The sequence below is a fragment of the Diabrotica virgifera genome, chromosome 2 (assembly GCF_917563875.1).
Source record: "Diabrotica virgifera virgifera chromosome 2, PGI_DIABVI_V3a".
Taxonomy (NCBI): domain Eukaryota; kingdom Metazoa; phylum Arthropoda; class Insecta; order Coleoptera; family Chrysomelidae; genus Diabrotica; species Diabrotica virgifera.
The window spans coordinates 66,088,853-66,114,374 of record NC_065444.1 but is presented as its reverse complement, the minus strand read 5'-3'; the positions used below and the strand labels follow the sequence as shown (position 1 = coordinate 66,114,374).

Sequence of the window (25,522 nt, the reverse complement as noted above, 5' to 3'; positions counted from 1 at the left end):
TTCTTGGTCATATCTGGACCTAACATGCATTGTATGATATCCTTCACGCAATGTTTAATCAGTTCCTCGGAAATGGTATGGGGTTTTCCAGCAAAAGCAGTCGCGTCGGTCGAATTCTGCCGTTTGCGTCTCGGTCGCCATCGAGAATACACTAGTACAAATAGTGAGCATGTTTCGATTGAACAGTGGCACAGCGGCCGGTTGTTCGACTTTTCTTAAATATTCCACGTCACCCCTGGCAAATGCTTGAGGCACCCTAGGTTGCCGCGTCACCCACTTTGAGAACCCCTGGAATAGACGATAGAAGACCACATCCAAAACTATAAAAAAATGTACAGGGTGCTATTAAAAAAATTACAGTTAGGGGTTGTAACTAAGGGATGAATATTTAGGGGATGATTTTTTCTACGCCATGTTAAAGTACATTACAAATAGAATAGATCCGTTTTTGTCCCATTAGAAAATCTGTATTGGTTAAAGAGATATAGCCTGGATAAATTAGTCTGGGACACCCTGTATATCAATACAAGAATAAAAAACCGCTAAACGCCGTAAAAATGAGTGGCGCATAAAATATTCCAGCTACAAAAGATCTGATATGAATGTTACGTGGCGCGAAAATGGATTTTCATTTGCTGCAAAACAAAATTTTAGTTTTATTTTAAAATATTTTTCAATAATATTTGCTAAATTTGAAGTAAACGCGCCACAAAAGAGTAACTTTGATACAGTTTGAATTTTGAAACTCTTTTGTGGCGCGTTTACTTCAAATTTAGCAAATATTATGGAAAAATATTTTAAAATAAAACTAAAATTTTGCTTTGCATCAAATGAAAATCCATTTTCGCGCCACGTAACATTCATATCAGATCTTTTGTAGCTGGAATATTTTATGCGCCACTCATTTTTACGGCGTTTAGCGGTTTTTTATTCTTGTATCAGGAGTTTTTCAAAGGTATTTATAAATTAAATGTATGAAGTTGAATGCAATGTTCCTCTATTACACGTCAAGCTTTATAAATTGTCACTTTTGTTGCATTATCTCCCAAATGATCTAGTGTCCATCGAATGTACACTAGATTTTTTTCTATTCGAAATAGATTGAAAAAAAATATATTGAGATGGCCGGTAAATGAAGTCGGATTGCCCGTTGCCAGATCAAATTTAGCGTCGTAACCACTACAACTACATAAACCATTTGGGGAATAATTGTTAATTGGATTATAGTTTTGTATCTTAATAACTTCTAAACGGCTTAACCGCTTTTGATTAGTAAACATGAGTTTGAAACGTATTAACCAGTAGTATCTGATGGATCTAAGGTCAAGTATGATAACTGAAGCTATTACAGGAATTATTGAGCTTTCGAAACCGTTTTTCCCACAGGAAATAGATTTTATCATATTTATGAAGCCTATAACCTAAAAATTCGAATTTTCCCGGATATGAGGTATACGTCGTTAGATTCGTCTTGAGTCCTTCTACAAACGCTAAGTTATTGGCGCAATTCGTACGTTGAAATGTTGAGTAATTGTCGAAAAACCAAAATTTTCAAAGTTTAGTTTTTCAGTTTTTCGGCTATACTGAGCCGTGTATATGTCTGATCCTGACGGCTTAGACACTATTTGAAAGCTAAGTCAACACTATTGATTTGATGCATTTGCGGTTCTCCTGCCTCTTCGTGATCCGAATATATATACCCCCAAAAAATATGCCGTTTTGTACCTACCAAGTCCTATAGCTGGCTTATGGGTGATCAAAAGTAACAAACTACACCGGTTCTAAATCGGTCCTGACCCCTTCTTTAAACACAGAGAAAAATATAAAATCGGTTTAACTTTCAAACACACATACATACATATCCACAAACATTTTCCCTTTTTTAAATAAAAATTGAGTCACATTTCTACGCTCTATAACTTTTGAATGGTATAACCGATTTTCAAAATTAGACATGCGTTGGAAAGGTAATGATCAGTTCTATTAGAAGCCGCAAAGGTTGGACAAATTTTCGACGTTTTTGGGAGTTTTGGGGACCAGAACGAAAAACAGACCCTAAATACGAAGGGCCGTAAAATCGACACCCTTGGACCAAAATGGATGGTTGACATATGAATGGGTGAGTCTTTTTCTGAACTTGAAGATGGGAGTTGGCAAAATTTTCAATTCAGTCAGATTTAGAAAATTGAAAATTTCGTATATATAATAGTGTCGCGTGTAGAGGGTGTATTTCTGCGCCACTGGCGAGAACTGCCCTTATCTGGTAATCTTTCCGATATAAAACTAACAGATTCGATAACTAATAAATCGAAAACTATTAATTTTATCAAAAAAATGTATAATGAACATTTTTTGCTTATAATTAATATTTTTACCAGCATTTGCGGTCAAAATATAAAAAAAAATTCCACCCTCGAGATGAGGTGGCAACCACCCCATGGTAAAAGCGTCTTTCGGCATCATGTAGATTTTGATCCTTGGACTATCCATTACTTATTGTCAAATTTTTAAGCAAATCGATCCATTCTGTAAAAATTGCGAAGTGAAAAATTTCAGTTCCTGGACTAATTATACTTTTGGAGCTCTATAACTTCTGAACGACTTACCTGATGTTGATCACTAAACATGAATTTGAAACGTATTGACAAGTAGTATCTGATGCATCCAAGATCGAGTATGATAACTGAACGTATTACAGGAATTATTGAGCTTGAAAAACCGTTTTTTCCCATAAGAAATAGATTTGATCATACTTATGAAGCCTATAACTTAAAAATTCGAATTTTCCCAGATATAAGGTATACACCGTTAGACGCGTCCTAAGTTCTTCTACAAACGCTGTTATTGGCGAAATTCGTAGGTTGAAATTTTGAGTAATTGTCGAAAAACCAAAATTTTAAAAGTTTAATTTTTCAGTTTTTTGGCTATGGTGAGCACTGCGTATGTCTCAGCTTGATCGCTTAAACGCCATTTGAAAGCTTAACTCAACCCTATTAATTTGGTGTATTTTTAGTTTTCCTGTCTTTCCTTGAACCTAAGATATATACGCCCAAAAAATATGCTATTTTGTATTTACCTAGTCCTCTAGCTAACTTACGGGTAGTCAGAAGTCAAAAATTAGACCGGTTCTGAATCGGCCCTCACACCCTCTTGAAACACAGAAAAAAAAATTCAGATCGGTTTAACTTTTCCACACACATACATACATACATACATACATATATATCCACAAACATTTTCCATTTTTTAAATAAAAATTAGTCATATTTCTGAGCTCGATAACTTTTGAATTTTATAACCGATTTTCAAAATTAAACATGCGTTGGAAAGGTAATGATCTATGCTATCAGAAGCCGCAAAGGTCGGGCTTAAATTTTTGAAATTTTTGGGAGTTTTGGGGACGAGAACGAAAAACAGGCTTTAAATGGGAAGGGCCGTAAAATCCACACCCTTGGACCAAAATGGAGAAGTAACATATAGATGGACGAGTCTTTTCCTAAACTTAAGATGGGATTTGGCCCAATTTTCAATTCAGTCAGGTTTAGAAAATCGAAAATTTCGTGTATATATAGTGTCGCTTGTAGGGGTGTTGTGCGCCACTGGTGAGAACTGCCGTTCTCTGTGGATACATAATCCATAGTAAAAAAAACTAAGTTTTCAATCTAATAGCACATAAAACAACATCCAAAAATGTCATTCTACATCCTACCAGACTGAAAACAATGGGAACCTTCTCTGGTAACACCTCCGAGGCTTCTACAATTTGCAAGCCATAACGGATGCTGAGACTAAGGAAGATGAGGGAATTTTACAATTTATAATTCACGTCCCATCTGCTCAGCGCGGTAAAGTTCCAACGAGAATGGTTCCCTTCGTACTCCAATGGGAGTAAACATAAATAAAAGATGAATAACCATTTTCAATTTCGTTGCAACACGAAACTACAGCCGCATCATTATTCCAGTTCAATCAGAGAGTGCAGCAAGCACCTCTACCGGTTTCGAAACTTATTAGTCTCTCATCAGGATTCACATATGCTGCTCTCTCTGACCCAACTAGGACAAACCCCGGCGTGCAGTCACGGATTGCAACGAACGAAATGGCAGGGATGCCCTAGCGGCAACTGCTATCAAAAAACTAAGTTTTCAATCTAATAGCACATAAAACAACATCCAAAAATGTCATTCTACATCCTACCAGACTGAAAACAATGGGAACCTTCTCTGGTAACACCTCCGAGTCTTCTACAATTTGCAAGCCATAACGGATGCTGAGACTAAGGAAGATGAGGGAATTTTACAATTTATAATTCACGTCCCATCTGCTCAGCGCGGTAAAGTTCCAACGAGAATGGTTCCCTTCGTACTCCAATGGGAGTAAATATAAATCAAAAATTAATAACCATTTTTAATTTCGTTGCAACACGAAACTACAGCCGCATCATTATTCCAGTCCAGTGAGGCTGACTAATGAGAGACTAATAAGTTTCGAAACCGGTAGAGGTGCTTGCTGCACTCTCTGATTTAACTGGAATAATGATGCGGCTGTAGTTTCGTGTTGCAACGAAATTGAAAATAATTATTCATTTTTGATTTATGTTTACTCCCATTGGAGTACGAAGGGAACCATTCTCGTTGGAACTTTACCGCGCTGAGCAGATGGGACGTGAATTATAAATTGTAAAATTCCCTCATCTTCCTTAGTCTCAGCATCCGTTATGGCTTGCAAATTGTAGAAGACTCGGAGGTGTTACCAGAGAAGGTTCCCATTGTTTTCAGTCTGGTAGGATGTATAATGACATTTTGGATGTTGTTTTATGTGCTATTAGATTGAAAACTTAGTTTTTTGATAGCAGTTGCCGCTAGGGCATCCCTGCCATTTCGTTCGTTGCAATCCGTGACTGCACGCCGGGGTTTGTCCTAGTTGGGTCAGAGAGAGCAGCATATGTGCTTCCTGATGAGATAATAATAATCTTCGAAACCGGTAGAGGTGCTTGCTGCACTCTCTGATTGAACTGGAATAATGATGCGGCTGTAGTTTTGTGTTGCAACGAAATTGAAAATGGTTATTCATTTTTTTTATAATCCATAGTATTCACAATGTGCATTATTCCCCTCCACTGCATATCCAGGACCATCGAGTAACTTCATTGAAGCAACACATGAATCAATAAAATGCATACGCCGCCGCCGTCTCAAGATTGACTTTTAATATCATCCTCCTATGTACCATCTCTATTGAGGCTGGTGACCAGTAGGGCAAAGTTTTGTATATCGTGGGCTTGGTGTACGAGAGCATTTTTTTCAGTTTTGGTCCAGTCTATATTCCTGAGCCATTAACCTTACTTCTTCCCCAGTTCTTTTTCAACTGTTCACTCAATAATTAGTTGTAGCTGTTCGTTTTTCTTGTGGTGCATTACATGTCCAAGATATGACGACGGTGGACGAGTATTCATATTCATTCATTCAATTTAACTTATTGATATCGCCTTGTTTGAGTGTCCATGTTTCGCAGCCATACAGAAGCAAGGTCCTGAAGAAAATCCAAAAATAAGATTTTAGTGTTCTCGGTCTTCCTGCTACGGCAAATTTTGGGTTGCAAAGTATGTTTCTCATGTTCATGAGTCCTGCTCTGGCGATTTCAATTCCTCTCTAGATTTCCTATGAGTGATCTAGTTGGCAAGTGTTTCTTATTTTTTAACGGTTTGTAATTGACACATTGTAATTGACGCAAGTGTAAGTCACGGCTGAAAACTAACGTCTTTAATTGATGGATTCGACCGTTACTTGATGGAAGTTCATTTTATCTAACAATAAAATACTGAAAACGTTTGTTTTCTATACTTCCACAAAATTTATTATAACTAAGTGACTACAGCTGTTTCGGCGGAGTGTCTTTCTCAAGTGATATAGTTTACAATGTGTTTGCCTTTTTAAGTCTTCAACTGAAGAGGTTGAGGAGTGGGGAGCTCTTTGTCTCGAGTTGGTCATTCAGAATTATATCTGTATTTTTCAGTTTATTAATTTCCATAGATTCTAAAAAAGATAGCTTAAGGCCTTTATTTTGAATATGTAGAATTTGAAACTCTTCATTGAAAGAATGATTATGATCTAGAAGGTGAAGTGCGTATGTAGAAGTGTCTGTTTTTCTATTGTTGAATGCCCTTTTGTGTTCTGCTATCCGTTTGTCAAAAGTTCTGCCAGTTTGCAAATATATATAAGCAAATATATTAAGAACAATAAAAGCCGAAAGAGAAAGCAACTACAGAGTGGTGTGTACAAACTAACTTGTGGTGACTGTCCGAAAACGTACATCGGTCAAACTGGCAGAACTTTTGACAAACGGATAGCAGAACACAAAAGGGCATTCAACAATAGAAAAACAGACACTTCTACATACGCACTTCACCTTCTAGATCATAATCATTCTTTCAATGAAGAGTTTCAAATTCTACATATTCAAAATAAAGGCCTTAAGCTATCTTTTTTAGAATCTATGGAAATTAATAAACTGAAAAATACAGATATAATTCTGAATGACCAACTCGAGACAAACAGCTCCCCACTCCTCAACCTCTTCAGTTGAAGACTTAAAAAGGCAAATACATTGTAAACTATATCACTTGAGAAAGGCACTCCGCCGAAACAGCTGTAGTCACTTAGTTATAATAAATTTTGTGGAAGTATAGAAAACAAACGTTTTCAGTGTTTTATTGTTAGACTAACGTCTTTGTTTGTATGGTATTATTTACAACCCCATTCTGGTGCTCTCTTCACCTATTTTGATTAGTATCTGAAGATTTCGTGTATTTTTCTTTATCCTACTTAAGATTTTTTTGCGAAAACGAAGCGGAACTCAAGTAATATTCCATGTCTTTATAAGTGTAAAGAGTATTTCTGCAGGATCTTCAGCTCTTTCAGTAATAAAATATTTGATGCACCATAATCAGTACGTCATCATATTCAAGGTTTCGCCCACACGTTTCTCTTATGCAGTTTTCGGTTCTCATTTTGTAGTCTAATTAATTCGTTTTTAATCACTTCATCTACAACTGCAACTCTCGCTACGACCAACCCCTCCCACATCCTGCTATGGTACTAGCCACTTTTGCACAACCAGAGACACCCTGAATAGAAATATAATTCAGAGGATGTGAATCGCTTATTTATGAAAGGCCTCATGTCACTTTTTTTCAAATTTTCGTTTAACTTAGAAAATGATAACCCATCTGTTCGCACATAGTTTGCTTATGAAAAGCCTCATGTCTTGTTATTCCTTTATCAGATATATTAGTTTAAAATTATTGTTTATTTATGAAAAGCCTCATGTCAATGACAAGGGGCTTTTCATAAATAAAAGCACTGTTGGCGACATACTGTTTCAGAAGAAAGTAAAATTGAGAAAAACAAAAAAAAGGAAATGTTTACTATTTCTTCCTACCATGAATTTACTTGCGAAAGATTAAAAAAAAAGAGTGGTTGTTGTTGGATCTGATTTTATAGGTGGATTTCTTAGCAAAACCTTCAAATTATTATCTAATCCACTGTCTATTGCTGAGCCATCCTCCCCTTCCTCATTAGCAAGGAAAGCTCATGAATCAAAGGTACCAATTCATCAAGAAAAAATTAATGACCTGAAGAAACTTTTGCAGTTACGTCTCTCAAGAACACAAGTGGTTTTACAGTGAGCTTGCCCAATGGCCTACAGTTGCAACCAAAAAATGAGCAAAAATATATAAAATGGCAATTAATTTTAGCTAATTATATTGTCTTAGAACTGTTTTAATATAGTAATATTAATTATAAATAAACACGGTGTAAATTCATCCACCAATTAAACCTTTCCCCGTAAAACAACACTTTTGTTTATGAAAGGCCTTTTGTCAGCTATTTTCAATAATAAAAAAATACAATATTGATTTTAAAAAGTGTAACTAACATGATTTATTTTGAGTTTTAAGGTCCTTAAAATGTTTCGAAAAATCAGAAAAGTATAAAATCGTTTTTTATAAAATTAAACAGTTTTTTCTTGTTTCCCAAAATTTACATTTTGTGACAAGAGGCCATTCATAAATAAGCGATTCATGTATAGAGAAAACATAGACTAATTGACCATCTAATCAGAGTCAAGCCAGGTTTGCCGAAGATAAACCAAACAGGGAGGTACATGCGGGACCGAAAATAGTAACTACAGAAAAAGCTGTCCGGGAGTCCAGAAACATATAATCAGGTACATACCTGAAGAGTTGAAGAGGTATCACAAAGAAAACGGCGTAGAAGCGGAACATTGGAAAGAAAAAAGAAGGTTGAAATATATTATACTTTGGAGTTGTGTGTGTGTGAGAGAGAGATCCTGGCATCAGACCAAATCTATTTGCCACAAAACATGTAAATTCTTAATAATTTTAAATGATTTCATATTGTCTATTTCTAAACTATACCGCTGTTTTTGAATTTCTGATAAAATTAATGATGCGATCTAGTACCGCTTTATCTGAGGAAGAAAGGAGTGCTGTAATATTTAGTGGCAATGGACACTCGTGATGAATTAGTTCTTGATACAGAATTGAAGAAGATTGAGAGTTCAGAGAACATTCTAGAAATATATGATTTAGATCACCAATGGATATATTGTCACAACTACAGACAGGAGAGTTAAGTATTCCAATTTTATATAAGTGAGATGGAAAGCGAGCATGGTTCAATTTTAAACGAGTCAATACTGACATGTGTGCTCTAGAAATTTTATTAAGGCAATAAACGTGTTTATTGTTTATTGTTGTATTGTATACCTTAGCGGTATACACTCAGGGCCCCCGTAAGCTCTACTGGCGCCTATGTGCAAAAAAGGATTTTGGCGCCCCTTAAGGCATTTTGGTTTATGTCTATTTATTTATTTTTTTGAAGGTAGGTGGGTATTTTAGATAGGTGCTTGAAATAAGGTAAAAAACTGAATTGTAGAAGTTATAATAAGTTTTAATTAGTTTTTCCCGAAAAGTGCTTCATTTTTTGGTTATTTTATTTTATTTTTATTTTATTTAATCAGTTGAACCCATCTGTACCTTTCGGTGTTGGGCTATTTACCTACATACATTTAGATTTCAGTATCTCAATTCAATACATTTTAATTTTGTTTGTGTTATTTCAGGTTGAAATATTCGATTTAGAGTTTGACGAACAAGAACGTATTTTCATGAGCTTCAATTTTGCTTTTACTAGGTCTATACAAGCCGACAAGCCAGTGCTGGCGTGTGACCTTGAGCGAAAATACACAGCGACAAATGCAGAATACGAGAAGGTCAGCCGCCACCACTCGCTTGTCGCACTGTACACTTCGTGAATATACCATTTTTTTCGTTTTTTTATTAGCTAAATTTTTGATAACAATATCATTTCGATAAAATACTTAATTTTTGAGTTATTTGGGAAAAACCGCCTAAAACGAGTTTTTTTGTTGAAAAGTAAACATTATCACTCGTGAAGAACTCGAAAAGTATTGATTTAGTTACTAAGCTCTATAGAACAAAAGTTGTTTAGTTATTTTGAACCTATATATTTTTTCACCTCCGGGAAGGGGTAACTTTCACCCCCTCAAGCAAAAGCAACCAATGGCACAAGTCCAACTTTGAAGTGAAGGGAAGTAGAACCTAAATCCAAATTTTCATACAATTCGGTGGTGACCCTGAAAATTACACGGTATCACCGTATTTCACGTTCATTTACTGGGCTATGTATATGTACAATTAAGAAAAATACAAATTAGCTATTGTAGTAGCCATATTTTCCGAGACTTTGCTGTTGCAAATTCATTAATTACATGGCTAAAATTTATACCGTATTATATATTTAAACAAAAATTTCTTGCTCAATTGCTAATATTGCTAGCCCTTCATGAACCAAGGTCCTAATACGAATAGACGAATAGACCTAATTGTAATTAAATGATTTTTAATTTTGAAAAAGATCGCTCGCCGAGAGCTACAGATACAAGCAATGTCAAAAGAATTCTTAGTGAAATGCTTATGTTTGGAAGGGTGGAGATTAAATTGTTTTCAAATATATATATATATATATATATATATATATATATATATATATATATATATATATATATATATATATATATATATATATATATATATATATATATATATATATATATATATTGTAAAATACTTTAAGGGGTCAGTATCATCAAGTAATGAAAATAACTTTAACGTTTTCATTTCATTAAACAAATGATTGGGGTCTATATTCTTATTAGTCGTTCTTCAAGAACAAAACAACGTTTTAAAAGATCGCTGTCACCTAATTTAAATATGTATATGTGTATTTATTCCTAATCCTATTTCATTCCTCAATTTTTGTTTTTAAATTTATTTTTTTTTTGTAACTTTTTTTTTAAATTTTTTTACCCTGGGTTTTGGCGCCCCTAAAGGATGGCGCCCGTGTGCATTGCACACTTTGCACATATGATAGCGGGGGCCCTGTATATACTTATATAAATATACACTTATATAAATAAAATGACGTTTAACAAACGTTAGAGAGAATTATATCGTCTTCTGAACGAGTAGATCCTTCTGTAAAAGTTGTAAAATTACTCTCTCTGTTTAAATATTTATTGCACATAGTATTCTGGGTGCATAAAGTTTGTAACGGAATAGGTACAGGGGGCAGTGAGAAGCTTTTCGCCTTGGCTGATATTAAAGTTTATAGATTTGAATTAAAATTAAATTTTAAAAAATTCACAAACAATATTGATTTACCTTATATGCATTAGAATTTCAAAAAATATTGATTTAAAAAGCTTAAAAAGGGGGTCTGGCCCCTTTCGTCTGGAATTATTAAGTTTTTTGCCTTTTTTGAGCCAGTCCGGCCCTGTTCGTGTCGCTAAAAATGTGCACATTGCAAGAGCAGCTTTTAAAACACATTTTTATTTGAAATTTCCAATTTAAAATCCATCAATTAAGAATTAATTTAATCAGAAAAAAATTGTGTCTCCCGATGTGATTATAATTTAGATTTATCGACTTCAATCTAAATTGTCGAATTTTATTAAGCCGTATTAATTTAACCCGGGAGCAGTCGCGCCGTTAGAAAAAATCTCACATTTTATCCTTTTCCGTGACAACTTAATGAAAAATTTTGCAAAATCGTTTTCCACTCGTAAAGGCCTCGAGGGGATCGTAGTAATGCTTGGAAATGTTCTTAATTTTTTTTTTATTTTTTTTTATTCTTTTATTTTTGTGGAATTTATGGCTTTGGTGAGAACCAATTAGCTTTAACAACGTAGAATGAAGTAAACACTTCTGTTGTATGTAGGTATATAAATTTATTAAAAAATTCTTAAAATTTATCCACAAGGGAGTGGAAGTACAACAAAACGTTTTCGGTCAAAATGACCATCCTCAGTGTAAACGTCCAGTGTACAAGTAATTGAAACTAGCCACTTGAATAGGTGTAAAACCTCAAAATAACATTATTGCTACATTATGAGCTGTATAGTAATCGACAATAAGTCGATGTCTTAAGATTAAAAATATATCACATGTGGATGTATGTCATCCTTGCTCGGAATTTGCACAAGGTTGTTGTGATCAGGTGATACAGCTCATAATGTAGCAATAATGTTATTTTGAGGTTTTACACCTATTCAAGTGGCTAGTTTCAATTACTTGTACACTGGACGTTTACACTGAGGATGGTCAGTTTGACCGAAAACGTTTTGTTGTACTTCCACTCCCTTGTGGATAAATTTTAAGAATTTTTTAATAAATTTATATACCTACATACAACAGAAGTGTTTACTTCATTCTACGTTGTCTTAACAAAGGTATACAGCCAACTACAGGGTTTACCCTTTTAAAGTTTTAATTAGCTTTAAAATTGTTAGAAATAGATATTTTTAACATAACAAGTAAATAAAAATATAAAATAGAAATTTGTTTTTAATTCGCATTTAAATTTGTATTGTGAGATTTTTTCTCTGCGCGCGACTACTTACATGACAGAAGTGAGCGCGACTGCTCCCGGTTTAAACTGCGAGGCATAGACTTTTTCGCGAACAGATTAATGGATTCCGCTATTTTTTTTATTATTTTAGATCTTTCTTTAGTATTTACACAGTTTGGCAAAAATTTACTCAAAATTGTTTGGTGTATTTATACCGGGTGGAAGAAAAGAAATGATTTTCTTATGTAAGTTTGAGACACCCTGTAGGGAGGACAATATACAGATATGTGTATATATCGGAATGGTATTGTAGTCGTATGTTTTGTTAACATTTTGTTTTTGAATGTCCCTGATATCTTTAGAAACAAAGAAAATACATGGTTTTATTCTTTAACATGTGTTTTAACCGAAACAAAAGTTTGAGACATCCTGTAGGGAGGAAAAGGTACAAAGGTGGGTATAGATCGAAATTATGCTGTAGCCTCATAATTTGTGAACATTTTATTTTTTTAAAAAATCATACAGAAGTAAAAACTTCGTTTGTATAATGGTATTCCGACAATATATCAACCTGTTTATTCCATTACCAACTATAAAATTTCAAATTTTCAGTTAACCCATTCAATGAATTAGTTCATCAAGATTTTTGCTTCATATTGACAATAACCAAAACTTTCAACCTCTATTATATAACTATCATCCCAATGTACACGCTAACTAATTCCTATGGTTGCCTCTTATGTTATAACTCATTAACTTCATCTATTCCGTTTCAAAATTACAATTGTTTGACACATAATTCACTTTACATTTCTGATATTATTATCATTCAGGTTATTTCCTCTTTGACTGGATTCTTTTAAATCATAATTTTAAATTTTCTGACAACATCTTTTAGGTCATTATCATTAAATAACTAATATTCTTTCAGTAATTTTAATATTACTTTCACATCAGTTTGTTTACTCCATTGCCTTCTCTAGATTTCAAATTTTAATTTATACAAACGAAGTTTTGACTTCTGTATGATTTTTTAATTATGGTGTACAGCCAGCTACTGGGATTTTCCCATTGATTTTGTTTTATTTTTTTAGTTTCTGTGATATCTGTGATATCTTTAATAACAAGGAAACTAGAAGTTTTACGTTTTAATATGTGTCTTAACTGACGACATGCGATACGTGAGGAGGCCATGTCTTATCATACCACTAAGATGAAATTATTTCCTATATATAGTGCGACAGGAAAAGAGTGTTCAACGAAAAAAAAATATGTGTAATGTACCTCTCGCTATTTAAAGAGTCTCCACGTAGACACAAAATCCGTACTTACTCTCAAGAAGATTTCACCCCAAAACATCACAGAGCCTCCATTAAACAATCTAGTCTCTCTTATGTTGTGCATACCGCTTACGTGGTCGACAAATAACTTTTATAGGAGTCGATCAGAACAGTTTACGTTATGTGCCTTTCTGTTTTTAAAGTGTTGTTAACCGTTATTTTCGTGTTGTTTTTCCGTAAATATTATTTTGGTTTTGTTTCAGTTAAAAAACATGTTAAAGAGCAAAACCACCTATTTTCTTTGTTGTTAATGATATCAGGGACATTCCAAAAGCAAAATGTTCACAAAACATAAGACTACAATACGATTTTGATATATACCCACACTTGTACCTTGTCCTTCCTACAGGGCGTCCCAAAGTTAACATGAGAAAAACATTTCTTTTCTTCCACCCGGCATACGTTCAAAAAAAAGTTGTTTGAGTAAATATTTGCCCAACTGTGTAAATACCAAAGAAAAATCTAAAATATTAAAAAAAATAGCGGAATTCGTTAATCTGTAAAAAACTTATGCCTCGCAGTATAATTAAATTAATGTTAGATTGGAACTAAAATTATACAATTTAACAGCTGTTGCAAACAACTCATTTGCTGAAAACCAAATTTTTTTGATAACTGGTTAAACCGAAATTTTCTATTTTAATTTACAATAATTTAATTGTTGACTTTTTCCCTTTGTACTTAATGAAATTGTATATTGACAATATAGACAAAAATGTTAACATTTCATAATTATTTTACAATCGATTACGATATTATTAATGAAAAAAAAAACTTACTGTCTATCAAGTCTCTTGTTGACGGTTTAGGAATTGAAGCAGCTGGAAAGAAAAAGAGTAATTAATATGCATCCTAACAAAAAAATATATGTATAAGCAAAATGAAACAAGGCTGAAAGTCTGGCTAGACCAGAGACCTGATTCTAATACATTTCGAGGTCGAAATTTAAAAGCGACTAAGTACGCCATGACAGTCGCAATCCTAGCGAATCCTATTCATTTCGATTTTAGTTACAATTGGGAATATTTACTTTATCATTTTGACACTGCTCAAAATTTGGGTTGGCTACGCAACCAGGATTTTTTTAAGTGAGAATAGGAGTCCTGTGCTAGATTATTTGAAAGGTTAGTCAATTCTCTCTTCAGTAATATAAACATTAACATAATAATTTATACAGGATGTCAAAAAAAATTTTAATTAAATTAATTGACATAAAAAAGAAGAACATATTGTAGAAGAATTTCCTACTTTTGCAATAATTAATAAAGATTCCGCGTATTCCGATGATTCCAACGGACTTACCTTTTGATTTTGAACATCTATAATTTCCCGTACTATTGGCTTTTACAATGAAAATAAACAAATCACAACGCCAACCGTTGGACGTTTGCGGAATAAACTTAGAGTTTCCATGTTTCGCGTATGGAAAATTACCGCGAGTCGGAAAAGCGCCATTAGGCCTGCATCCCGCGTACCAAAAAAAGTTGATCAAAAGCCAATTCGCATTTTACGGAACGTCAACGTCCCGTCACGGACCGTCAACGTCCCGTCAAAATATTAGGTAGTGTAGTTTAAGCCAGGATGTTCTCGTATGTCGGCACCGTCACGGAACGTCCTGGCTAAAAATACACCACAGAATATTTTGACGGGACGTGGCCGGTCCGTGACGGGACGTTGTCGGTCCGTGACGGGACGTTGTCGGTCCGTGACGGGACGTTGACGTTACGTAAAATGCGAATCGACCTTAGTAGCAAGCTGAAAATTATTTAACAGTTTAACAGTGTCTAGTCGGACAAACTTTGATGTACGGACAAACTGAAACAGAGGAAGTTTTAATTGTGGAACAGGTTAAAAATTTGGAACGTCAGACTACGAAAACGTTCGAAGTATTTTGTCGGACAGAACTTCCAATTGATTTGTTAGCCTTTCATTAAACTCTCATGCAAAAATCAGACTACTATTTACTACCAACATAATTTCTGCCATTTTACATGTTCTCCGTGTCGGACTTATTAAAATGCCCAACATATTTGTCGGACAAACATTTCTTCATATATTATATAAAGTTTGCTATTGAATAAACTTAAAAACAACCTGTTTGTTTTCACAATCATACATTTGTCATGATGAAAAGTTTCACAATTAAAATCACGTTCCACAATTAAAACTTCCCCTGTTCCAGTGTTGCCATACATCAAAGTTTGTGCGACTAGATACCGTTATTAACAAATTTTCAGCTTCCTATTAATCAACTTTTTTTGGTACGCGGGATCCAGGCCTACATGGTAGTATATTTACGCACCGCACAACATAGCAAAAGATTTAAACAAAAATAACAACTTTATTCTAACATATCTAAAAAATAACTTTCTAACTTCAAAGTAACTCAAATTGTCTTTAGTCGAATTGTCTTAAAATGCATGGAGAATGTACTCACAATATTTTATATTATAATTTGTTAATCAGGCCTGGTTGTGGCCTTCGGCGTAGTCAAATTTTGAATAAAAGGGGGCTCCATAGTATGATTGCGAGTGACCTCCATATTAGGATAAAGATCGCCTCTAATTGAGGAAGAACTTATACTATTTTTACTACAAAAAACGCTTACGTCAGTCAAGAGATCTGACGTCAGAGCTCTGCCAAAACATTATAATATGACTTTTCACCATGGCCATATTTCTTGCACAGTGAGAAGCTAGGCATCATTACTTGTCAGAGATATTTTTCTTTGTTTTTGTTTACTGTACAAATAATATCAATAATATTGAATGTACGGACTAATATTGAATTAAATATACAGGGTGTAACAAAAATACAGGTCATAAATTTAATCACATATTTTGGGACCAAAAATAGTTCGATTGAGCCTAACTTACCTTAGTACAAATGTGCACGGAAAAAAAGTTACAGCCCTTTGAAGTTACAAAATAAAAATAGTTTTTTTCCAATATATCGAAAACTATTTGAGATTTTTTATTGAAAATGGACATGTGGTATTCTTATGGCAGTAGTATTTTAAGAAAAAATGATAATGAAATTTGGACACCCCATAAAAATTTTATGGGGGTTTGGTTCCTTTAAACCGCCCCCAAACTTTTGTGTACGTTCCAATTTAATTATTATTGTAGCGCCATTAGTTAAACACAAGTTTTTAAAAACTTTTTTGTCTCTTAGTACTTTTTCCAAAAGTCAGTTTTTATCGAGATATTTGAATATTTGTCAAATCCACCACATATTTGTATATGGTAAAGTACGATTATGGAGACTTGGTAATAATATGAAAATTTATTTATGATTTACATTTTTAAGTATATTTTGAACCATATTAAAAAAGAAGCCACATCTCGATAAAAGATACTTTATCAAAAAAATACAAAGAGGCAAAAAAGTTTTAAAAACACTGTGTTTAGATAATGGTACCGCAGTAATATTTTAATTGGAACGTACACAAACATTTGGGGGGTTTAAAGGAACAAAACCCTCATAAAATTTTTATGTAAACATATTAAAAAAGAAGCCGCAACTCGATAAAAACTGCCTTATCGAAAAAATACTAAGAGGAAAAAAGTTTTAAAAAATTGAATTTAACTAATGGCATCACAATAATAATTCATTTGGAACGGACACAAAAGTTTGGGGAGGTTTAAGGGAACAAAACCCCATAAAATTTTTATGGGGTGCACAAATTTCACTATAATTTTTCTTTAACATGTTCTTTCCATAAGAATGCCACATGCCCATTTTCAACAAAAAATCTCTAATGGTTTTCGATATATTCAAAAAAATCGATTTTCATTTTGTAACTTCAAAGGGCTGTAACTTCTTTTGTGTGCATATTTGTACTAAGGTAAGTTACGTTCATTCGAACTATTTGTGGTCCCAGAATATGTGGTTTAATTTATGACCTGTATTTTTGTTACACCCTGTATATTTTATGTAATATTGAATTAAATATATATCAATCATCACGTAGCGCTACAACCCTGGGTGGGTCGCGAATTTACAAAACCTATACCATTTCAGTCATAGCAGCGACTGAATTCGAATAGGGTTTGTATGCAGAATATTAGTTACATATCCTATACCATTTCAGTCATGACAGCGACTGAATTCGAATAGGGTTTGCATGCAGAATATTAGTTACATATCCTATACTGTTTCAGTCATGCAAGTAAAACTAATCAAATATTTACTTAGTGCATTTATTGTTATATCATAAAATTTAGATATGTTTTGAAAATTAAAATTAATAATATATATTTCGATAATATTAAAAATTAAAAACAAATGAGTAATTACTAATGTACGAATATATGTATACAGTATGTCCCTGTAAGTTGGAACCATATGGAAAACAGGTCGATTTTTATTTTTAAATTATAATTTTTTTGGCATATATTTCATAGGTACTAGTGACGTCGTCCATCTGAGCGTGATAACGTAATCGATGACTTTTTTTTAATAGGAATATGGGTCGTGTGGCACCTCATTTGAAAGGGTGTTTAATTCTCTATTCAGTAATATAAACACAAATATCATTATTTATACAGGGTGGACAAAAAAACAATTTTTGAATTATATTGATTGACGAAAAAAGAAGAATGTATGCAATTTACTTCAATCAAAATACTTTCTATCGCTGTCAGAAAATAGAAAAAACTGTTTATTTGGCAAATAAACGTTGGTTTTTTGCTTAAATTAAATGTTCAAACTGCCAAGAGTTACGTGGGAGGCTGTTTGTGATTTAATTTAAGCAAGGCGGAATGTTTATTTGTGAAATAAACATTTTTTTCTCTATTTATTGATAGCAGTAAAATGTATTTTGAGTTAAATAAATTACATACATTCTTCTTTTTTGCGTCAATTAATTTAATTAAAAAATATTTTTTTGGTCACCTTATATTAGTATACATAATGATATTATTGTTTATATTACTGAACAGAGAATTGAACACACTTTCAAATTAGTTGCCACACGATCCCTATTCCCATTTAAGGCTATGGGTACATAATTCGCAAATATTTTACGTGTATCCCTACTTTTTCTGTCTTTACACGGCAAATTACGTGTAGTAAAATTCACACTGGTATGGATATGTAAACATTACTAGAATGTCAGTCTACTTGAAAATGTCATCATTAATTTAAAGACATGAGTTTTGAATGTTCTTGGATAACTGTTATTTTTATAATTGCAAATTATTAATTCAGTTAATAAATGTGATAATTTTTTCACTAATTATGTATTCAGTGATTGTAATAATTTATTTGTACAACAAAGACTAATACTCAATCAAGAAAAGAGGAAAAGTGTTAATGTGATTTTTAATAATATATTGTTATGGAATGCTTACAATTTTGAACATCTTTAACAACAAAATACTTGGATCACAGAATATATTATCCTGATGTATTCTCTGCTGGGATCTTCCACAAATAATACACAATAAATAACTTTTTATTAAGTTCACGTCTTAAATCAATTATTTATCAAATACACTATAGATCAATAATATTTAATCAATAACTCAACATATTCCCGATGCAATGTCAAATATTTAAAATTGTCACTGATTGTCAGTGTCTGACTGACAATATAAATATGTTGACAATATTATATTCGGCTGAGTGCGTTGTAAGACAAAGATAGATTTGGAAAATATTACCACGGCATTGTGTTCATTTTTTTCGAATCCTGAAAAAACCAATAAATATTTTTGAAAAATTTAAACGCAGAATGAAAGACTAAATTATTACCGAGGGCCGAAAGTCCCCTAGAATAAATAAAAAGTTTATTTTGAATGATATATTTGAAATTAAAAATCACACTAAATTTTCTCTTAGTTTTTCACCCCTGTAACTTATTAAAATAAATATTATAGAAATTCTCAGGGACTTTCGGCCCTCGCTAATACCGTAATCTTTCATTCTGCGTTTAAATTTTTCAAAAATACTTATTAGTTTTCTCAGGATTCGAAAAAAATGAATCCCCATTTGAATAGCATTGCAGCCGAAAATACGTACCGATCCTCTTAACAAAATCATCTATTACGTTATCACGCTTAGATGAATGACGTCACTAGTATGAAATATATGCCAAAAAATTGTAATTTAAAAATAAAATCGACCTGTTTCGGGATTTTTTTCCCAAGTCGTCCATTTTAGATAAATTGAATTTATTCCATAACTTAGCCCCTCTCTGTATAAAGATACTTTACTCTTGACAGAAATTCATATTTTTTGACATCTCTCATATACTATTAATAAAACTTAATATCAGATGATTGCATCTTCGGTTTTAGACCATGCAGAACTTTTTATGAAGAATATCTTTTTTGCGTAAAATCGTTAATAAAAATTTTTTCCATATGGTTCCAACTTACAGGGACATACTGTATATATTCATACATTAGTAATTATTCATTTGTTTTTAATTTTTAATATTATCCAAATATATACTATTCATTTTAATTTTCAAAACATATCTAAATTTTATGATAAATAAATCCACTTAGTAAATATTTGATTAGTTTTACTACATGACTGAAACAGTATAGATATTTGCTCAATAATAATCAAAAATTTCGTTTGCAAATCCTACACCACTACAGTTAATTTCTAGACCGAAATAGTATAGGATATGTAACTAATATTCTGCATACAAACCCTATTCGAATTCAGTCGCTGCCATGACTGAAATGGTATAGGATATGTAACTAATATTCTGCATACAAACCCTATTCGAATTCAGTCGCTGGCATGACTGAAATGGTATAGGTTTTGTAAATTCGCGGGTGGGTCATGGGTGACTACAACTTTCTTCCAATTTCTTCGGTCTTCCATCAACCTAGGGTCAAATGGAATGTTCTTTTTTTCATTACTTGCCGAAATATATTAATTAACACGAATGTCAATAAAATAGGTCATTTAATATTTTACGGCTAAAAATGACAAATGCGTGTACCTAATAATATTTAATACGAATAAAAAATATTGCATTATAGGTGTTGGAGAACTGTATTCTCCACCCAAAATAAATTCTATTTCACCAACAACAAATTTCCGCGCCGCCTCTGTAACAACCATAAATAATTCCATTACGCAGTGAAAGCTTCCAAGAATGTTAATCTCCGCCTCTCTTTTACCCAAAGCACCCAACGGAAATATTTGTTAACGGGATGAAAGAGCGGGGTGCAACAGTCAGTCAACTATCAACACTCATTAAGAACGTACGCAAAAACCTCTTTTCATTTACGCTTTTTCGAAGAGAATTCTTCACGCCGCAATTAGCAAAAAGCCGGTACAAAGTGTAAATATATGTGTAGTGGCGTCTTTCACGGATAAGTTGTTAACTCAATTGTTCACATGTAAAATTCTATTTCTTGCCCTTTTCAACTTCATTACAGTCATAGCAAAATAGAAAGTGTTTTATTTACATTAACAATTCAACAGGCCAGAATTACAGCATCTTACGGTTCATTAAAAGTTCTCCTCTTAGCTATCGAAGGCTTAGCGACACATTGAACTTACTGCAAGTGCAAAACGCTGGAAAGAGACATTGGAACTACTCCAAACTCTCCATGGAGGAATGTTGAACACCGGCGTCCCTCCATTTTGTTCCTCCGAGACCGGATTTCATTTCTAAGAGCCGAATTTGGCCCTTAGAGCCACACTTGATCCATCGACCGAACTTTTCTGGCCAAAAAACACTCAATTCAAGTTTCTATCTAATTCTATTATTTGTTAAAAAACATTTCTGGCTAATGCCAACTCTTTCTAAAAGACATTATAAGTGTCGCGTTTTTCGGATATTCTCGTCGAATAGACAATAATTCCAAGAGACAAAGTGATTGCGTTATTTATTCTACGGACAAATAAACATTCTGTGAACAAAAACAGTGATAATAGTTTACTTCAAGAAGTGGTGTTCAAGGACTAGCTGATTCCAGGAAAAGCAGCCCACATTCAAGTACCAAGAGCCCAGGGGTGACGTACAAAATAAACTTTTCTATATGTAAATTCAAAAAGTTAATTTTCAAAGATCTCTTGCGAAATGTTACTCTAATAAAGTTAAACACTATTTAAAGAACTATTCAGGGTTGAATTTTTGGTTTAATATTGCATGCTTGTTAAAATTCAAAAATAAATAATAATTTCATTCAAAAATAAACAAATTAAAGTTATTACAATGAGCAAAAAAGGTTTAAGTAAATTAGTAAACAAAAAGCATTCAATTCTAGATTCTGTTAATAGAATTCAAACGTGGCTAGAAGCAAACCATGACTCGGAAAAAGATGTTTTCTCATTCAAAACAAGAGAAGGTCGATTACAAGACCTGTTCTCTGATTACAATAACGTACAGGATGAAATTGAATTCCTGGACGATTCTCAAAAATGTGATCGTGCCATATTTGAAGAAAATTATTTTGCGGTTCTGTCAAAAATACAAAGTTCGATTAGAGCATTGGATATTACCAATACAGGGAGCGTCGCTGCCGCTAAGCAAGTGGCCGTAAAGCTCCCGGTAATAAGCATATGCAAATTTTCCGGGCAAATAGGGGACTTCGAAAGTTTTTTTGAGCTCTTTGACACACTGATAATACAAAATCAGTCCCTTTCTGACATCCAAAGGTTTCTTTATTTGAAAAGTTACCTACAGGGTGATTCTCTTAAGTTGGTGGATTCTTTGAAAGTCACAAATGAAAATTTTTCGATTGCTTTAGATATTCTAAAGAACCGCTATCAGAATAAGGTCACAATCATAAATTCTTACTTAACAGAAATTATAGACATTCCTACACTGAGAAACAGCTCACCGCAAGCCCTCAGAAATTTTCTAACTACCGTAACAAAAAATATGCAATTGCTAAAAAATTTGCAATTTTCAAGTACAGAGCTCATTGATATAATTTTAGTTTTCCTGCTAGAAAGCAAATTAGATTTTTCAACAAGGAGACTTTTTGAAACTGAGCGAAATCATTCAGATGTACCAAAATTGGATGTTCTTCTTAAATTTCTTGAAAAAAGGTGCATTGTTCTGGAAAGCCTGGAAAATACAAATCCTAGGCAAGCCAAAAACGTAAAAGTTTCACATCATGCATCCAGTAATAACACATCAGAGGATTCAGATAAAAATAATACGTCAAATAATTTAGTTTCTGATTTTTATTGCATTTTCTGCAAAAAGCAAGGTCATAAAATTTACAAATGTCACTTTTTCAAAAACATTCAGCATGATGACAAAATAAAATTCGTGAATTCAAAAGGTCTCTGCGTAAATTGCCTAGGTAGGCATAATTCTAAAGATTGTTCATCAAAACATGTATGTACCGTTTGTAAAAGGCGCCATAATACAAATTTGCACATTCTGGCACCAAATAATAATTCGGGTAAACATAATACTTTTTCTACGGCCCATAAAAATGAAAGTCCGTCCACTTCTACAAATTCAAACAATTACGAACGCGAACATTCGTCAAATTCAAACTTTCAAGGTCCTTCGTTTCAAGGGCAAGAACCTTTTACAAATTCCTTTTCTGCCTTGTCCGTAAAAAATTTAAACATACTTCTAGCTACGGCCAAAGTAACCATTTTCGACAAAAACGGGAAACCTTTAACGGCCCGATTGTTACTCGATACGGGAAGTCAAAATAGCTTTTGTACCCAGTGTCTCGCTGATAGGCTGGGCTACAAGCCATATGACATATCTCTAAACATTTCTGGCATAGGCCAAAGTAATTCGGTTTCAAAAAAGATGGTCAACATAAAAATGCATTCTAACTATAATAAAAAGTCCTTCAAAATTTCATGTGCCATCTTAGAAAATATTACTTGCAATCTTCCACAGTTCCGCATTCTTACAAAAAAATTACCAATTCCAAGGGACGTTTTTCTCGCCGACGATTCATATCACAAACCTAGTCAGGTAGACATCTTGGTTGGGGCTGATTTGTACTACGACTTAATTCTTCCTGACATAATTCCCCTGGGCCCTAGGCTTCCAGTTTTGCAGGCTTCTCATCTGGGGTACCTAATAGCCGGCGTGATTGCTCCTCACTTGACGGCACCTACAGTAGCAAACAATGCTTCTGGAGATGTTGCTCTACTTTCTACGTGTAGCACGGACGAGCTGCTCACGAAATTCTGGAACATGGAAGAACTTTCTCAAAAACCTATTCTGTCGGAAGCTGACGAGCTGGCCGAACAAATATTTCAAACTACAACAAAGATCCTTGAAAATGGACGCTTTGAAGTAGATATTCCATTAAAAAGTGCACAAGAACACCAATTACTGGGTGATTCATTTTCTATAGCCAAACGGCGTTTTCTTTCACTCGAAAATAAATTCCAAAAAGATAAAAAATTATTTTTCGAGTACAAAAATTTCATTGACACATATATTTCTTTAGGGCATGCTGAATATGTACCTCTTTCGTTCGTAAATGAAAATTCGGACAAAAAATATTTTATTCCACATTTATGTGTCATCAACGAACAAAATAAAAGTACAACTTTGCGTGTCGTCATGGACGCTAGTTGTAAAAGCTCTACAGGAAAAAGTCTGAACGACATTTCATTAAAAGGGTATCAGGTTCAACCCGATTTATTCGACATTCTGGTTCGTTTCAGGCAATACAAATTCATATTTTCCTGTGACATTCAAAAAATGTTTCGACAGACGTGGATCAACAAAGATCAACGCTTTCTACAAAATATTCTATGGAGGGACGATACCCACGATTCTATAAAATGTATTCAATTAAATACTATCACATACGGGACGAATAGCGCCCCGTTTCTTGCGACGAGAGTCTTGCAAGAAATTTCAAATAAAAATAAAGTTCAATTCCCATTGGCCTCGCATTTTCTCGAAAACCAATTCTACGTAGATGATGGTTTATGTGGGTCAAATAATATTGAAGAATTGCTCGAAATACTTCAGCAATTAAATTCTGTTCTAAACCGCCATGGGTTTACTTTACATAAATTCCATTCAAATTCATCCATATTCCTGCAACAAATCAACCCAGAACATTCAAAAAATACTACTCAGGAATATGACCTAAATTTCGATTCCACTTCCAGTAAGGTTCTAGGCCTAAAATGGGACCCTGCGGAAGACCAAATAACAATTTCCGTCCCCGAAAATAATTTCTGCCCACCAGCAACAAAAAGAAAAATCCTATCTGCGTTAGCGCAATGTTTCGACCCTCTTGGACTCATCAATCAGTTTATTGTTAAAGGCAAAATGCTTATGCAGAAACTATATCTGCAAAAAATTCACTGGGACACAGAAATTTCGGACAAAACTATTCTAAACGATTGGAACAACTTTCTACAGGACTTGTCACAATTAAAACAATTAAAAATTCCTCGTTTCTATTTTTCTGAAAAAATAATTCTGAAGGTTGAGCTTCATGGATTTGCAGACAGCAGCATGGCAGCTTATGGCGCATGCGTATACCTAAGAACTTTCTACTCAGATGAGACCATCTCTTGTGCATTAGTTTCTTCCAAATCAAGGATAACTCCGTTAAAGACGGTAACACTTCCTAGGCTTGAGCTGTGCGCAATGGTTCTTCTTTCAAAACTTGTTGCAAAAATAATTTCTATCTTTGAAAATCAATCTATAAAATTTCATTCAGTCAGCCTCTGGTCAGACTCCCAAGTAGCTCTGTCGTGGTGTAAAAGTCATCCAAGTCGGTGGTCGGTTTTCGTGGCTCACCGGGTAGCTCTTGTCCAAGAGTTGACTCAAAACTTTACATGGCTTCACATAAAGTCTGCGCAAAATGCCGCAGACCTTCTTTCTCGAGGTATGTCTGGTTCTGAAATTCTCAATAGCGACTTCTGGTGGCAAGGTCCCAAATGCTTGCGAGATAAAAATTTCAATGTTTCAAATCTAGTAAATGACAGAGTTCTCGAAAACCTACCCGAGGAAAGAAAAATAAGCCTCGTGGTAAATTCTAATGTGGAAAATTTCTGGATAAAAATTTTCTCACGTTTATCAAATATTTCACGCTTAAAACGTACAGTAGCGTACGTATTTCGTTTTATTTCTAATTGTAAAAAACAAAAAATTTCTGAACCTCTTTCTGTTGCGGAGTTAAATTATGCAATGGATTTCATCATCAAGAAAATACAGGGTGATGCATTTTCAAAAGAAATTTCGGCGCTTAAAAATAACAAATTTATTTCGAATAAAAACTTCATGTCACTAAAACCATTTTT

The 25,522-nt window shown here is 33.6% G+C and overlaps 1 protein-coding gene across 2 annotated transcripts in view; it reads right to left on the bottom strand.

Moving 5' to 3' along the window:
• The window catches only part of LOC114329927 (transmembrane protein 65), a 244,401-nt gene that overhangs the window by 44,642 nt on the left and 174,237 nt on the right, over positions 1-25,522 (bottom strand). For both annotated transcript variants that reach the window (XM_050642629.1, XM_050642630.1), the window contains one exon: positions 14,074-14,115. In XM_050642629.1, the coding sequence (XP_050498586.1) occupies positions 14,074-14,115 (42 nt within the window). The remainder of the gene's footprint in view (positions 1-14,073; positions 14,116-25,522) is intronic.